General features: G+C 40.7%; 1 protein-coding gene across 3 annotated transcripts; it reads right to left on the bottom strand.

The window, feature by feature from the left end:
- Window positions 1-11014, bottom strand: mRpL48 (mitochondrial ribosomal protein L48). Of its 3 annotated transcripts, none has more exons than XM_045758442.2 (7): window positions 10979-10993; window positions 10598-10696; window positions 9850-9942; window positions 7162-7295; window positions 6341-6443; window positions 5036-5146; window positions 1-2438 (listed from the first exon to the last, which is right to left on the bottom strand). In XM_045758442.2, exons 2-7 carry the CDS (start codon window positions 10613-10615, stop codon window positions 2361-2363), a joined length of 537 nt encoding a protein of 178 aa, XP_045614398.1. In that variant the 5' UTR covers window positions 10616-10696; window positions 10979-10993; the 3' UTR covers window positions 1-2360. The 3 variants fall into 3 exon arrangements, with proteins under 3 accessions (XP_045614398.1, XP_045614400.1, XP_045614399.1); XM_045758444.2 differs by having other exon boundaries at window positions 1759-2438; window positions 9850-9939; window positions 10979-11014; XM_045758443.2 differs by having other exon boundaries at window positions 1759-2438; window positions 9850-9939; window positions 10598-10719; window positions 10979-10994.
- Window positions 11015-15542: the final 4528 nt, after the last annotated feature.

The following is a 15542-nucleotide window of genomic DNA, read 5'->3' as shown; positions in this document are numbered from 1 at the left end:
AACTTTCTGTAGTTTTTATTCAGTAGATGGAATTATAGTTCACAGGATAAACATCTGTAGAGTTTTGACTTGTATCTTATCCGTTTGATGTTACAGATACAAATTCACAATTTAACTAAGACCTATTTAAACACAACTACTGTACCGTATTTGTTTTCCATTTTCTCTGCTTTTTAGTGGCAAGAGACTATGCTTCTCCAGCCAGATGGCCCAGATGCATGTTAAGTGCATCTACCCAGCTTTGTGTTTTATAGTACATGTTGACATGGGGCCTTGACCAGGATACATTCGGCATTTACATGTTCAATTACCAAACCCGTACATCTTTCCTCAATCATGGTTGTTAAGTTTGTATTTATAAAACAGTTAATGAACTCTGAAGAGCTACGAGCTTGTCTGTGATAATAATGATACTCGTGGGTTGTGAAGTTTTGAACATTGTTAACTTTTTAAATACAGACTAAGCCGCCATGATGGAGGAAAAATGTACAGGTATTGTAAGTGGACACGTAAGTGGTTAATGACTCCTGACCCTGTTCTACACTTGACATTCTTGATATTTTGTTGAAAATACAGAACATCTTGCCACCAAGTCAGCTCAAAATATTTACAAGGAATGTATTGAGAGTTTCAATTAGAAACCCTAAAGGAAACATTGTTATCTGCTCAAAATTAATTATAAAGTTAATTAAGAGAATGAAGAGTAGCATGCATAGAAGATGCATGCTACTAGCATGCATAGAAGATGTTACCCTGTTCACAAAGTGAACAGGGTAACTTTTTTTTTATTTGAAGGCTAAACCCAAGCTCTTATGAAAGTTATATGAAAGTGATAAAGCATTGCAGCCCTAAGGTAATGACTGTTGACAATGTAGTACAGTGGACTTCCATATCGTGGACCAGCTTGGCTGTCTCCTGGAGACAGCCAAGCTCCAAACACAACTAAATGCAGCCCAGACTCCGAAACCCTAAGATTTCCCAGAGCCCAGAGCAAAGGGGAGGTGTACAAGGAATCTATTCAACAATAGCAGAGACAGAGGAAGGAGAAGCATCAAACATAGCACCAGTAGATACATCAGCTGCTCAACCTCTAACACCCCAAAGATTAAGGTGGACCAGCTCCAGGGCAACCACTTGAGCACAAAGCCACACCAATGGGCAAACGAACCTGAAGCAGCTGTCACCTGTGTAGCCTCATCACTACAAAATAAAATAAACCCATACCAACATGGAGGCTTCAACCAAAGTAGGCTGGTGACTCAAGGAGCAGTCCAAAGACAGATAGACATTAGTGATCAGACTGAGCTCTGTTGACATGGGGAGCTGGGGCTCCCAAAGGTGTTGCCATCTGGTGGTGGTGAACTGTAATTAGTGGTTTCAGCCCAAGTACTTGGTGGATGGTTTGTAGAGCCATTTGCTACTTTGTTTTCCCTTGTCTGTATCTTGCAGTTGTTTGTTTTGCTTCGATTACTTTCTGGATGTTTCCTTGGTGAGGGTGATCGTAACAATCCCCAGCATCTGAGCCACTGTGAGGGGAGGCCATGTTCTGGTCTCCAGTAGGCCAGTAAGGACTCCTAAGACTGATGTGACTCAAATACGGAGCTACCTCGGCGACCTAACTCCAGGGAGGCACCATTCAGCCCTTTCAGAAAATCTTTATTGGAAAACTCCATGGTCCTGAAATTCATCCAATTTTCCCAAAAGATCCTTAATAAAATACTAGAGCCCAAACATAAAGGTAAGCAAAGGATATAGCAATAACAACAATATGTATATTGTATTCTTTTAAAGATTACAAAGATGTTAGCAGGGTGATGACTGAAGCCAAGGTTCACATCCACACAATCATGAGTCTACTGTGTTTGAATGTTGTGCATACTGTTGGCAGTTCATTCTTACAACTTTTGTACAAATTGTTGAATAATACCATCATATAACTGTAAATTGCATTGGCAAAAAACAACATGGATGCAATAAATAAATAAAACTTAAAAAGACCTTATTGCCTTCACAAAGATTTTAAAGAAATTTATTTCTATCCAAATAAACTTTTAAATAGACTGGTGTTAAAATATACAAGCTTCAATCTTAAAACTATTTCTCTCCATATTTTTGTCATGAATGGAATAGCCTCAAAATACTTCGTGCTTCTTTAACAAATTAAACTTTGGGGATGTTGCAGTGACTCAATTACCCAGCTCCAAGATTTGTCAAAAGAATAATCTTTGAAAATTGTTGCATACCTATGCATCCTAGATGAAAGTGTTTTCAAAATGTGTTCATTATTAACATTGTAATCATGCTAAAGTGTTAACTACTGTACAGAAAATATACAAAAGCACCACTACATCTAAACTGCATTATTTTTTGGATGATCCTCCAAGGTCGCCAAGCTGCTTTTGTAGATCTTTTAGTTCCAAGTCTGGGATGTACCGCACCTAGAGAATATACCACTCATTAAATAACTATAATAATATATCATGCAGGAAATAATGTATGTACATGTATGCATGTCCTTGTGTGCCTTTACTCACCTAGTTGTGCGAGACAATGGGCTGCTGCACTACAGTTGTTGAGCCTCCTCTCTTACCTTACCTTCCCCTCACCCTGGACCAGATGTAATAGCATCCAAAGCCATGACATGCTCATCCAAAAACAGAACCACAAGCCAAGTTGCTTGATCCAGGCCAATGCAACAAATCCACCTTTGAAGTATGGTACTGTCAACAACCTCACGTGCAGGCGAGATCCTGCTTGAGCCAGAAACCGGTGACCTTACCAGTGTTGGTGACTGGTCACATGTCCCCATGCCACACTGGACTTTGTTTGCTACGCCTGCAACAAACGTGAGCAACAAAGAACTAGAGGGGACTCCTGGTTCAACTTTGATGGTTAGCGGACATCTGGGCACCTCCCTCTGGGAGCTGCCGGATCACGTTCTGTTTTGCAATTTTAGATTTGATACTGCCGTCTGGCATTCCTTTTAACAGTCCGATTTGTACGATGCCTGGCGCACATATCCCCTTGGGTCACAAGACTGTTGATTTTTTTTTTTCCACATTTTCTGGCTGGTTCTCTTGGCGGGGTGACGGTGTCTGGCGATGGCCTGGCTGTGAGGTGCCGGGAGTTGGTTTGTGGATGACTGGGCTCCCCAGTCATCTGCCTGTCTGTGCGTTTATTTGCTGCAAAGCATATTAGTTTCTGGTGTTACGCGTCATTTGTTTTGCCATTGGGATTTGCGATTAACTCTTTATGGGTATGCTGGGGCGCATCTGATCCCACGATCGTTGTCACCTCTTAATTCACAACAACAACTAAAAGAACTAGAGGATGTTCAACTCTGAAAAGCCTGAAAAGGTCCCAAGGCAAAGAGGCTAGACTTACACAATTCCCGAGGCGGACACAAGCAGCCAAATGAATGAGGGATTGCAGAGTCTTCCATTAACTCAACCCAGAGGAAAAACCATGCAGGGAAAATTGAAACACCCAATGAGCTGGTTGGGAACCTTATGCCCAGCTGGTGTGTCTGAAACAATTAAATGTGAGAGAAGAAATGCTCCTGGGCCAACTCCAGCAGACAGAGGAAAGCAGCCCTGGAAATTCAATATGCAACCCGTCATTGAACATGTTTTGATGGCACGAGCTTAACTTTGGCTCATTCACAAGAAAGCTGAACTATCCTAGAATATGCAGGACTGGGTACATATGGCCATTCCCTACCATTTGTGGTGTGGGCATGGTTAGTGGTTTACCCAACAAGTCACTTCTTGGCAAAGTGGGGGGGGGGGGCCTTCCTTTGTTGGGATTTCAGACAGGATAAGGTTTGGGATAGCTAAGCACTTTTGCCCTGACACCTGGGTTTCTTCCTCAGACTGTAGATCTGGTTACTTGCTATAAGCCATGTAGACCTTGTTTGTCCTGGTACTTGGCAAACAGGGTGAAGAATGTTGGAGATGTGCACAACTCTCCTTAAGGTGGTATGGTTTGCATTAAGTTGGGATGCCAAGCATGAGGCCTTGCTTGGCATGCTGGTGCTTGGCACTTGGGCGAAGCACTTTAGAGACATGCAATACTCTGCATGGGCAGCTTTCAGGTGTTAAGTCTTGTGAGGCCTTAATACTCTGCCCCTTTGTGATTCGCTATATGTTGATGCACTTTAGATACGTGCATTACACTGCTTAGGTAACATGAAGTGATGCTGTTAAAGGTGTCTTAACTTCAAGAGCTACATTTTTTATTCTTGCATATTTTGTTGGGGTCAGAATAGATTCACCATCGAGTGTGTGACATCTGTTGTCCACTCCTTCCAAAGCCCTGTCAAGAGATTTAAAATGCATTCCAGTACTTACAAATAGGCAAGTGGTAGTGACCAAAGAATTACATCTCGCCTCCTGTAGACAATGACAGACAAGCACTGGAAAAAGTTCAGCAAAGAACAACAAACATTCATCCCAAAACTAAGTCAATTCTTGCACCAGGAACAAAAAAGTACCTCAGGAATATGAAATCTGCAAACAAGACACGAGCTGATCTAACAGACTTAAAATATTGTACAAATTAAATGATGTTTATCCAAACCACTTTTGTAAATTGTATGCCATCTCTCGCAAGAAGGAACAGCTTGAAGCTTACCACACCACAATGTAGGACAGGCAACAGATGCTTTTCCACATTTAGACTAATCATTTTAACTCATGGAAAGTCTTTGGGAACTTCAGTGGAAACCCACTGAAGCTGTAAAAACCAAAATAATGCTATAGTTCAAAGTACAGCTAGAATAAAATTACAAGTTGCCACCTTCCTTATCCTGCCCCAGTCACTAACTACAGATGTTGGCTATCAAGAAAATTTACATAAATTATCTGATAGCCTAAGTAGCTGGTCAAATCCTTGATATACTGTATTCACATCTTAAATATCTCATTATCAAAATATTTATTCCTATCAGTGTAAGCGTATAATTCATATGCAACCCTTGAAAGTTTTACATGCCAGTAACATGATAGAATGTTTTAGTAACACCTTGGTGACGTACCTTTGTGTGTTCTGGCATGTGTTCCAGAACAGTTAGTTCTACTCCTTGAGGAAGTCCTGCCTGGATCACATCAATAAATAAAGGAGCCATGATCGATGGTAGATCAGCCAGCTGTCAAGTGAAATGCAAATATTAGTTTAAACCTAACCCATTCTGTATTATTAAAACAACTTGAATTTTAACACTGTACAATATTTATAATGTGTGTGTGCATTGCTCTACCTGTAGTGTGGCCAGCTTTAGTTAATAATAGCATCAACAATTTAACATTTATCAAAGTTATCTTCAGTTTTAGTGTTGTGCACGTGTGGGGAACCTGTTCTCTTTATAGCATGTCACATTCGACGTATACTTTACCCAAGGCCACAAACTGATGTACAAGAATATGGTAGTGGCTCTTGAAATTGACATACTGAGCCATGAGGAGGATTCGAACCTATGCGCTGGGTACACCCAACCACGTGCCTTAGACCATTACACTACGACATGGTAAAAAAAAAATGCAACCCGAGATTTAACTGAATTCTCCCAGGGTTCTGAGGCTTCAGCTGAAGCCAAGTCAGGGTTTTCACACAATGCCCCATGGACTCTTGGTGTGGTCTAGAAGTGCACTGCCAATGCTCCACTTCAAATGCACAAAGAAATCACATTAACGTGATGTATTGGTGAGAAATTCATTGATACATCACGTTAATGTGATTTCTTTGTGCATTTAAAGTAGAGTGTCGGAGGTGAACTCCTAGACCACACCAAGAGTCCATGAGGGAAGGGGGCATTACGTGAAAACCCTGACTTGGCTTCAGCTGAAGCCCCAGGGCCCCTAGAGAATTTAGTTGAATCCCAGGTTGCATTGCTTTTGACCATGTTATGATGTAGTGGTCTAAGATGTGTGCTTGGGAGTACCCAGAGCATAGGTTCGAATCCTTCTATCACAATGTGATTTCTTTGTGCATTGACATAATGTCCCATGTTCTGATCATGGGTCCTCTGGCTGGCTGGCTGGCCTGCTGGTTAAGGCACTAATATGACAGTTTCTTGACGTTGGGAATGCTCGCTAGAACGGGTTGGTATGTATGTACTGTACATATTTGTTTAGGCACATTTATATTTGTTTAATACTAAACAATCTTATTCTAACAATTATTATGCAAGATACTGCAATGATTTAATCCTGCTTATCTTCTTCATCAACATAATGACTTCCCAATAAAAATCTGAAAACTGTATTAAACAATATCAACATGGTTATAATTGCATAGCCTACAGCACACTGGGGTCCAGTTACAAGTGGAGGTATGCTCTCACCTGCACAGTTCGCTCATAAATTTGAAGATTGTATTCAGCTTCCACTTTTGCACTTTTTGGTTTGTAAGTCTGGATGAAGAGCTTTTGGCATGGTGTTGCCCAGCTGAAAGAGAGCAAGGACATACATTATTAACCCTCAAACACAATTCTAGTACAATAAAAAGTAAAAAGAGCAATATGATGTTGCATAACTGGGGTGAGAAGCACATCTGCAGGCTCTCATACGAGAGCTTGTAAGCCTGCATATGAGGCTCTCATACGAGAGCTCGTAAGCCTGCATATGAGGCTCTCATATGCAGGAGCTTATAATTTTTTCACAAGCCCACATTCACTGGAATTTATTAAACACCCAATATACAACCGCTCCTCCTGTTTAGATACTGTAGTACTTTTTTGTAACCGTGGACCATTGTACATACGTAGACGTAATTGACAATTAGATACAGTATTAGAATTTGATACTACAGTATTTCCTTTACAGGAGTCCAAAAAAAACTAAGCTAAAATCCAAACTTAAATATTCCTAGGCCTAGTATAGCACACACATGTACTATATTAGGCCTCAGATAACATAAAATTCCTAGAGTAAATACATGCTAAGTTTTTTCTGTAACATCAGTACAAAAACTTTTCCGGATTGTCCAAATTCAATAGTACCAATTTCTACAGTAATGAATAGACTGGTGATGTTTTGAAATACAGTATCCATAACCTTTTACTGTACTATATTGATTCCCTTGTTTCCCTAGGCTGATGCTTCCCTAGTCCCAACCTTATAAAAGTAGGAAAACCAGCAATGATGATGATAACACACAACTTACCTGTCTTCAACATCAATATCCATGTTGAGTGCAGTGTTGTGGACCCACTTGCCATAATGTTCCAACACCGTAAAGTCATAGCCCTTCATTTGTACATTAACTAGAGGATACTCTGGTACCTCTGGGCCCTCTGCCTGCAAAAATTATTATTCATTTTAATAATTAAGAAACTTTCTGAGTGCAGTTGATAGAGGTATACCATGAATATCTCACAGTACAAGCAATACAGCACTGCAGTCTCCAACTTACGAATGGGATGTGTTCCAAAAAGGTTTTCACAAGTTGGCTGTTCAGAACACAGAGTCAAATTTCCCAGACACAATACTATAAATGAGGGATGCATTCCTGGACCATGAAAAATCAACATATAAACAGATCTGTAGGAAAAATAATACACTAAAAACCTACCTACCTCCCCCCCCCCCCCCCTTTTTTTTTTTTTTTTTTTTTTTTTTACTTTGAGGGAGTTTCCCTACTTGCCTAACTATGCCTTTTGAAGTATGAAAAGTTCTAATTAGTTAAGGAAGAGACAATAGAAGGTGATGATAAGTGGAGGGCAGAAATTGGTGGACCATCTTCAGTGTCACCAGTTTCTGTAGATTGCTTAAATTTGAGTCTTGTCCTTCATAATACAGTGGCACCTCCAAAACTACCCCTGAGTAAAATTAAAGGACATACCATTCACACCCTCTTATTCCCACTCTCTATGAGCAAAGTTTACCGAGTGACCACTCACATGATGGATATTTTCACACATAAGTTTTCACTTCCATGTTCAATATAAATAAATAAATAAATAAATATGTTTATTCAGGTAAGGTACATACATACATACAAGTGATGTTACATTAATGGATTGTTATATAGATAGAGCTAGTACATACAATGCCTTTCCCAAGCTCCAGTCTCTAGATGTAAAAATGGGGATTTGGGAGGCCATTTGTAAGGATTGGTGTTTGTAAGTTTAAGGACCCTCTAACCTTTTAGTTTATTGTACATACTGAGAGGGAGAATGAGCATAGATGGATTTGTGAATTGGAGTAAGTGGTGTAGATTAGAGTGTAGAAAAACAGGATTGAGCAGTATGGATTAGGGTGTAGAAAAGTGGGACTGGGCAGTGTGGGATAGGGTGAAGAGGTCAGAGGTTGGGTGGTATGGGTTAGGGTGTAGAGAGGTGGGGTTGGAATGTGTGGAGGTGGGGTGGGGTCATGTGTGGGTAGGTTGGTGGAAGTGGTCACATCATGGAGGTGGGCGGGGTCATGTGTGAGCGAGTTGGTGGAAGTGGTCACATCGTGAATGTGGCTGTGGGTTCGGGTGTGCTTTTGAGCATATGGTGGATGAGGTTTTATGGTTGTATGATTGACAGTGGTGTGATGTTTGAAGAAACAGAATTACCAGCCTCCAATCCCCTTAAGCTGCAAGTGCCTGGATAAGAGAAGATTGGAGTTTCATTGTGCCTACAACCACAGGAAGGAGATGGGAAGTAAGATGTTTAGCGTCTGCAGTAATAGTGCCCAAAGTACCTAAAATCAGGATTCAAGCAGAGTCCTTCTGAACATGATGTATCAATTCCAGAGACTCATATACAACTCTACAAAGATGCTTCTACAAAAGCTGAAAACCAAGATCTCCATCACTGATATTTTAGCACATGAGCCCATAATTCAGCACTGTTTTACAAGCAGTGTGTGTATCAAGAATGGGCAGACTGGGCACACTTGAAGATAAAACCTGCCTTGACTTCAACAGAAAAAATACTGACAACAGAAGGAATGATTGTCAACTCAGTATGACAGTCATCCAAGATACTCGATCATAGTTTTGATAATCATTGTACTGTATTCTCGAGTTATGCACTCAGCCCCCCATGCCAGTCACCCACCTGTCCCCAGTCATTTGCCCCAACCACCCCCCTAGTCACTTACTCCACCACTAAGGTATCACAAGTCAGGCCATCATTAGGGAGTAGAACAACTCCCAGAACCCACTCCAGGTATGGTCAACGTGACAAAGAGTTAAATACTGTACCTGTATTGACTTATACTAATATCAGGTCAGCAGGACGTCTGCCTTGAACTGCAGTACTGAATGGACAAGATGCCCAGGAGCCAGGATTAAATTTTTTGGTTATCTCTACCCTAAATCTGTCTAATACTATGACAAGAAAGGCTAAGGTATGCCTGTGTCCAGAAAAAGAAAAGAACAAATAAATCCTGTACAGTGTAACCATAAAGAGCCTAGGCAAGCCACGACCTAAATAGACATAGAAAGGGCTCTGAATATTTATGAATGACTTTCAAAAGAGGTTATTCCAGGCTAGTTTGAGTATTTCTTTAGTGCTCTCTTGCCTTGCTGTCCTAAGTGGGCATGATCCTGTCTATGGGACCAGAAACAATCTTGCCTTAGAGGGCCACCGAATGAGACAGCTCAGAAATACTGTATATACAGACTACACACATGTAATGTATGGTAATGTTTTTTGGAAAACATAGTTATGTATAGTATATCTGTATACAGTATTTATTGCAATATCCATAACATATATAATAGTAAATTATTACACACAGCTTTTGTAAATATTTGTTGTGTATTTTAACAAGTACAACATGAACATAATGCTATAATACAATTTCCAAAAGCATACAGTACTCATTATTGATAATATAACATGTGCTGTACTTCACTTACATCTAAATATGGTGGTTCAAATTGGATGGCACATCTTGCCACCGAGCAGGAGAGTGAACGCTTCGCCATACAGCCACATCTTGCTGCTACCTGCTAAAGCAGTAAACAAATATATTTTACAATGAAATTTAGTTATGAATACACAATCCAATCAAATTTAATGCAATGTTGGTGCTGAACACAGAACATGAAAAAAACATAATTTTACTCATATATATAAGTGAACGAGACTGGCACAGACGTGCAGTAGACAGTGTGAGACTGGCACAGACGTGCAGTAGACAGTGCGAGACTGGCACAGACGTGCAGTAGACAGTGTGAGACTGGCACAGACGTGCAGTAGACAGTGTGAGTCTGGCACAGACGTGCAGTAGACAGTGTGAGACTGGCACAGACGAGCAGTAGACAGAGACGAGACTGGCACAGACGTGCAGTAGACAGAGACGAGACTGGCACAGACGTGCAGTAGACAGAGACGAGACTGGCACAGACGTGCAGTAGACAGAGACGAGACTGGCACAGACGTGCAGTAGACAGAGACGAGACTGGCACAGACGTGCAGTAGACAGAGACGAAACTGGCACAGACGTCCAGTAGACAGAGACGAGACTGGCACAGACGTCCAGTAGACAGAGACGAGACTGGCACAGACGTCCAGTAGACAGAGACGAGACTGGCACAGACGAGCAGTAGACAGAGAGGAGACTGGCACAGACGAGCAGTAGACAGAGCAGGAGCGAGTACGCACCTTCGAGAGGGAGAACATCTCAGCACTTGGTGAGGTATGGCGGCGGCGGTGGCGATCAGACTTCACCTCTCCTCACTTCACCTCCCTCGCCCTTACTCCCTTATTTAACTCAAACCAATATACTAATTTAAAATATTAATTAAAGTTATGAGCGGTAAACAGAATCAAGTTACAAATAAGGCAGAAAAAGATGATCTTAACAAATTGCAGCAAGAGTGTGCCAAACAACATGTAAACAACAATGCGTTCATTATCCACGAAAATTATTAAGTAATAATTATATATCGCTCTACATAATTCCCTTAAACTGTCACTTAAAAGAGTAAAAATTATTAAATAATGTGAATAATAAAAATAGTCCTAGCATACATTTATATGTACCTCTGTATCAGCCTTTCTACTGTCTAGTGTTTTGTGCGTTTGATCATGTTTGTGGGTCTTCATATGTGAAGTGTTCAAGGGGTCTTGTGAAGCCCGGATTATGTCCATCACATCACTTATTTCAATTTCTTTCTTTATTATGCACCCTATACCCATCCCGTGGGCGGTGGTGGAAAGGGTTACAGAGGGTTGCCAGCGCAAATGTGTGTACGAAAGGGTTCGTGGATAAAAATTTATCAGTGAACGATTTTTTTTTTTTAGTGTACCGAACAGACGTTATCCGAAACAGTTATGTACTAATCGACCAGTCCCCGTTTTCTATTAGTGGATCATGAGAACGTTCTCAAGTTATTCATATCTGACCTTAATAATATACGAGCGCTCAAACAGACTTCATAATTACGATTCTAACTTCATATTAAGATGACACGCACACCTTGAACCAGCCCGCTTTCTCGCAGGCTGTTGTGTACATGACGACGCTACTTGGAGACCCATTTACTTCCCAACTGGCAGGTAATTATTAATTAACATGTTTTACAAGATATTATGTAGCGTCCTCTACGAGTCCACGTGGCTTCCGGGTATATAGTCTCTTTTGTGTATTTCATAGCATCATGAAATACACGAAAAATACTCTTGCATGTAGCACGTTACAGAAATGGTTTGCCATACTTCTTTTCACCTAATGCCTCTGCTCATCTAGCAGTATATAATTACCCTGTAGGAGTTAAACAACTGCAGGGTAATTAATTTGTGGGGCTGCGGCCTTGGTGGCGACCTCGATACGAGCCTAAAGTATATATACATATATACACAGGCTTCCTGTCCCCGACACAACGAATAGCGTCCTCACATATAGTGGGTTAATTGGCTAGTCCATGATGGAGGTCTTGAACCACTCTCACTTCCGGTAAAGTTCGTTGGTCATGAAGCCATTGCTACAGTTGGTTATCGTAGAGCTGGCATCCCAGTGCTACAGAGCCTATATAGTTATCGTAGAGCTGGCAACCCAATACTACAGAGGCTATATAGTTATCGTAGATCCGGCAACCCAGTACTACAGAGCCTACAGTTAGTTATCGTATAGCTGGCAAGCCAGTACTATAGAGCCTACAGTTAGTTATCGTAGCGCTGGCAACCCAGTGCTACAGAGCCTATATAGTTATCGTTGAGCTACAGAGCCTATATAGTTATCGTTGAGCTGGCAACCCAGTGCTACAGAGCCTATGTAGTTATCGTAGAGCTAGCAACCCAGTACTACAGAGCCTACAGTTAGTTATCGTAGCGCTGGCAACCCAGTACTACAGAGCCTACAGTTAGTTATCGTAGCGCTGGCAACCCAGTACTACAGAGCCTACAGTTAGTTATCGTAACGCTGGCAACCCAGTACTACAGAGCCTACAGTTAGTTATCGTAACGCTGGCAACCCAGTACTACAGAGCCTACAGTTAGTTATCGTAGCGTGGGCAACCCAGTATTACAGAGCCTACAGTTAGTTATTATAACAACAAACTGACTTAATCAAAGTTGGCCTTGCCTTTTCCTGTGTGTCATTGTTAAGTTAAGAGAATGAGGATTATATTGTATATAATTATCTTTAATAAGATATATTTTATTGGAATCTTGCCGTAGTGTTGAGGGGGAGGAATAATGGTAGTTGTAGCACTGCAACTACCACTGTTACCTAATGTTACTTAACGTTACAGTTCCTGTTACCTAATGCTCCTGCTCACCTAGCAGTAAATAGGTTCCCCTGGAGTAAGTCAGCCGGGTTGAACTTTTTTGTTTAATATTGCCGTTAAAACAACATTAATGTTGTTTTTAATACTGAACACACTTCTTGTGGGATTGCATCCATGTATATATATACACTGGCTGTCTATTCCTGACACAATGAATTATTAGTATTACTCTTATTATTATTTTTATATCGGTAGGCTACAGGTGGCAACGCGGCTGCTGCCATATGGTGATCATTGTATAGAGGCTTGGGAGCTTATTATATTAATATTCCAAATGATAGTGATGAGTATTTGTCAGTTTGTTGGTCATCTTTATATACCCAGAGTGAGGTTTATAATTTAACTTCATCAATATGTTCAGCATCATCATCGCCACAATTAAACACCTTCGCCATTTGTTGAAGATGAACACACAAACATGGGAAGGGGCGCTAAGGGACTATTACGTCACCGGGTAAGTTCCGGTGACGTCACTGTCTGGAGCCTCAACTGTGACGTCACCAGGTAAGTTCCGGTGACGTCACTGCCTGGAGCCTCAACTGTGACGTCACCAGGTATGTTCCGGTGACGTCACGGCCTGGGTCAACACTGGTGTGACGTCAACATTCATAGGCTTCCACCGCCTGTTTCAACTGTCTAAAATGCACTTTCTAATGCTATTTCGGCAGCTTTGTTTCCTTAATTGGAACATATGTCATCTTGTTCTTGTGTGTGTGTATGTGTGTACTCATCCAATTGTGCTTAATGGGGTTGTGCTTCGGCTCTTTGGTCCCGCCTCTCAACCGTCAATCAACTGGTGAACAGATTCCTGAACCAATTGGGCTCTACCATATCTACATTTGGAACTGTGTATGGAGTCTGCTACACCACATCACACATCACCGCCTAGTACTGTTTTTACTTTAAAAAATGTACTTTAGTACCTTTTACTACAATAGTTTTAGTACGATTAAAGTACTTTAGTACCACTGCCATTTGTTAACTACTCTGACACTGAAAAAGTTCTTTCTAATGTCTTTGTGGTTCATTTGGGTAACCATTTTCCACCTGTGTCCCCTTGTGCGTGTACCACCTAAGTTAAATAATATCTTTATCTACCGTATCAATTCTTCCGAGAATCTAGTAGCTACAAAATGGCTTCAAGAACTGAAAAAGAAGAGCTACGAGAAGAAGTTAGAGGCTTTAAATATACCAAAACTAGATGATAGAAGAAAAAGAGGTGATATGATCACTACGTACAAAATAGTAACTTGAATCAACAAAATTGACAGGAATTATTGAATCCTGCAACTTCAAGAACAAGAGGTCGTAGATTCAATCTAAGGAAACAAATGTGCCGATTTTGTTGTTGTTCGTTTTGCTAGAAAGGTCTACTTTGTAAACAGAGTGGTAGACGGTTGGAACAAGTTATGTGAGAAGGTGGTGGAGGCCAAAACCGCCAGTAGTCTCAAAGCGTTATCCGACAAAGAGTACTGGGAAGACGGGACACCAGGACCGTACGTAGCGCTCAGTCTGTAGCCACATTTAGCTCAACATAATCATAGATTTAAAAAACAGGAAACACGATCATAACATACAAAATATTGAGGGGGAATAGACAAGTTGGACAGAAGCAGGAGTGATAAATAAGATGAGAGAGTATGGGTGGAAATCAGAAACGGAAATGAGCGTTAAAATCTAACCGGAAGCAGGTTTGTGTTATCCATCGCCGGTGTTCTCTGGTTCGTTCTTGACTCACACTCGGGAATTCCGGGTTCGAATTCCGGACGGGACAGAAATATGTGTATATATAAGCCTAGCATGAACAAATCCACAAGGGGCCTTGATATATATACACTGGCATGTATATTTATACACCGGATGCCTTGTCCCGACACAATGAATTCTTAAATTATATGCATAATTGATGTGTTGGCTCTTATTAGCGTGACCCTGGGGATACCAGGAGTGTTTAAGTAGAGTGTGCTGCAAGACGGAGAGTCAGGGTGAGACATGGTTGAAGCACACAGATGGATAAAGTTCCTTCTGAAGATCAGTAATGTATTAATATATGAAAGTACTTAAGGAAATTCTTGCTTCAATTCTTCCTCCGTGGTCTGACACTGTCACATTTTTCATCACGTGTTAATTTTCGTGATTTACACACAAATGGATAAAAATATATAACACAGAGGATATAAACAAGATTTTAAATATATCCTCACGAAATAATAGATACAAAGACGGGTTATAGATTTATAGATAAATTTACCGGGTAACATACTCGATAAAAGCCTAACGTGTATGAATACACTCTGGCTTCCTGTCCCCCCGACACAATGGATTACTAATTATACGAATGAGTTTGGGTGGTTATAAATAGCAGCTGATTCGTTTGGACAAATTGGCTTTCGCAGTCTCTTTAATTATATATGCCAGCTCGTCCTTTGAATATCGCATAATGCAACTCATTCTCATGTTTAAATAGTTCTCTTTGTAAATATGTTGACTATCGTACATATATTGACGTAATGGACAATTATATAATATAATTTGGTATTCGCATTGTAGACCGGAAAAAATAATGGTAAAATCCAAATTCAATTATTCCTAGGCCTAGTTTAACATATGTTGATACTACAATAGGCCTCAGATAGCGTATATATTAGACCTAGAATGGTTTAGATTGCGTTTTATTAGTAACATAAATACAAAAAATCTTTTCCGGCTTGTCCAAATTCAGTAGTACCAAATTCTACTTTCTAATTGTCCGTTACTTCACTACATGTACGATGGACCACATCGTTACTGTAAGTTCTATCTAAGCAGGACTAAGATGG

Source organism: Procambarus clarkii, chromosome 59 (assembly GCF_040958095.1).
Source record: "Procambarus clarkii isolate CNS0578487 chromosome 59, FALCON_Pclarkii_2.0, whole genome shotgun sequence".
In the NCBI taxonomy this organism is placed as follows: domain Eukaryota; kingdom Metazoa; phylum Arthropoda; class Malacostraca; order Decapoda; family Cambaridae; genus Procambarus; species Procambarus clarkii.
The sequence above is the reverse complement of the archived record's forward strand: the minus strand, read 5'-3'. Positions and strand labels throughout refer to the sequence as shown.

Bases quoted from the DNA above. Each gene is read 5' to 3' on its own strand.
- mRpL48 (XM_045758442.2), bottom strand. The intron at 7,296-9,849 runs GTAAGTGAAGTA...TAATTTTTGCAG, and splicing joins TTGAACCACCATATTTAGAT to GCAGAGGGCCCAGAGGTACC. The intron at 6,444-7,161 runs GTAAGTTGTGTG...GCTCTCTTTCAG, and splicing joins GATATTGATGTTGAAGACAG to CTGGGCAACACCATGCCAAA.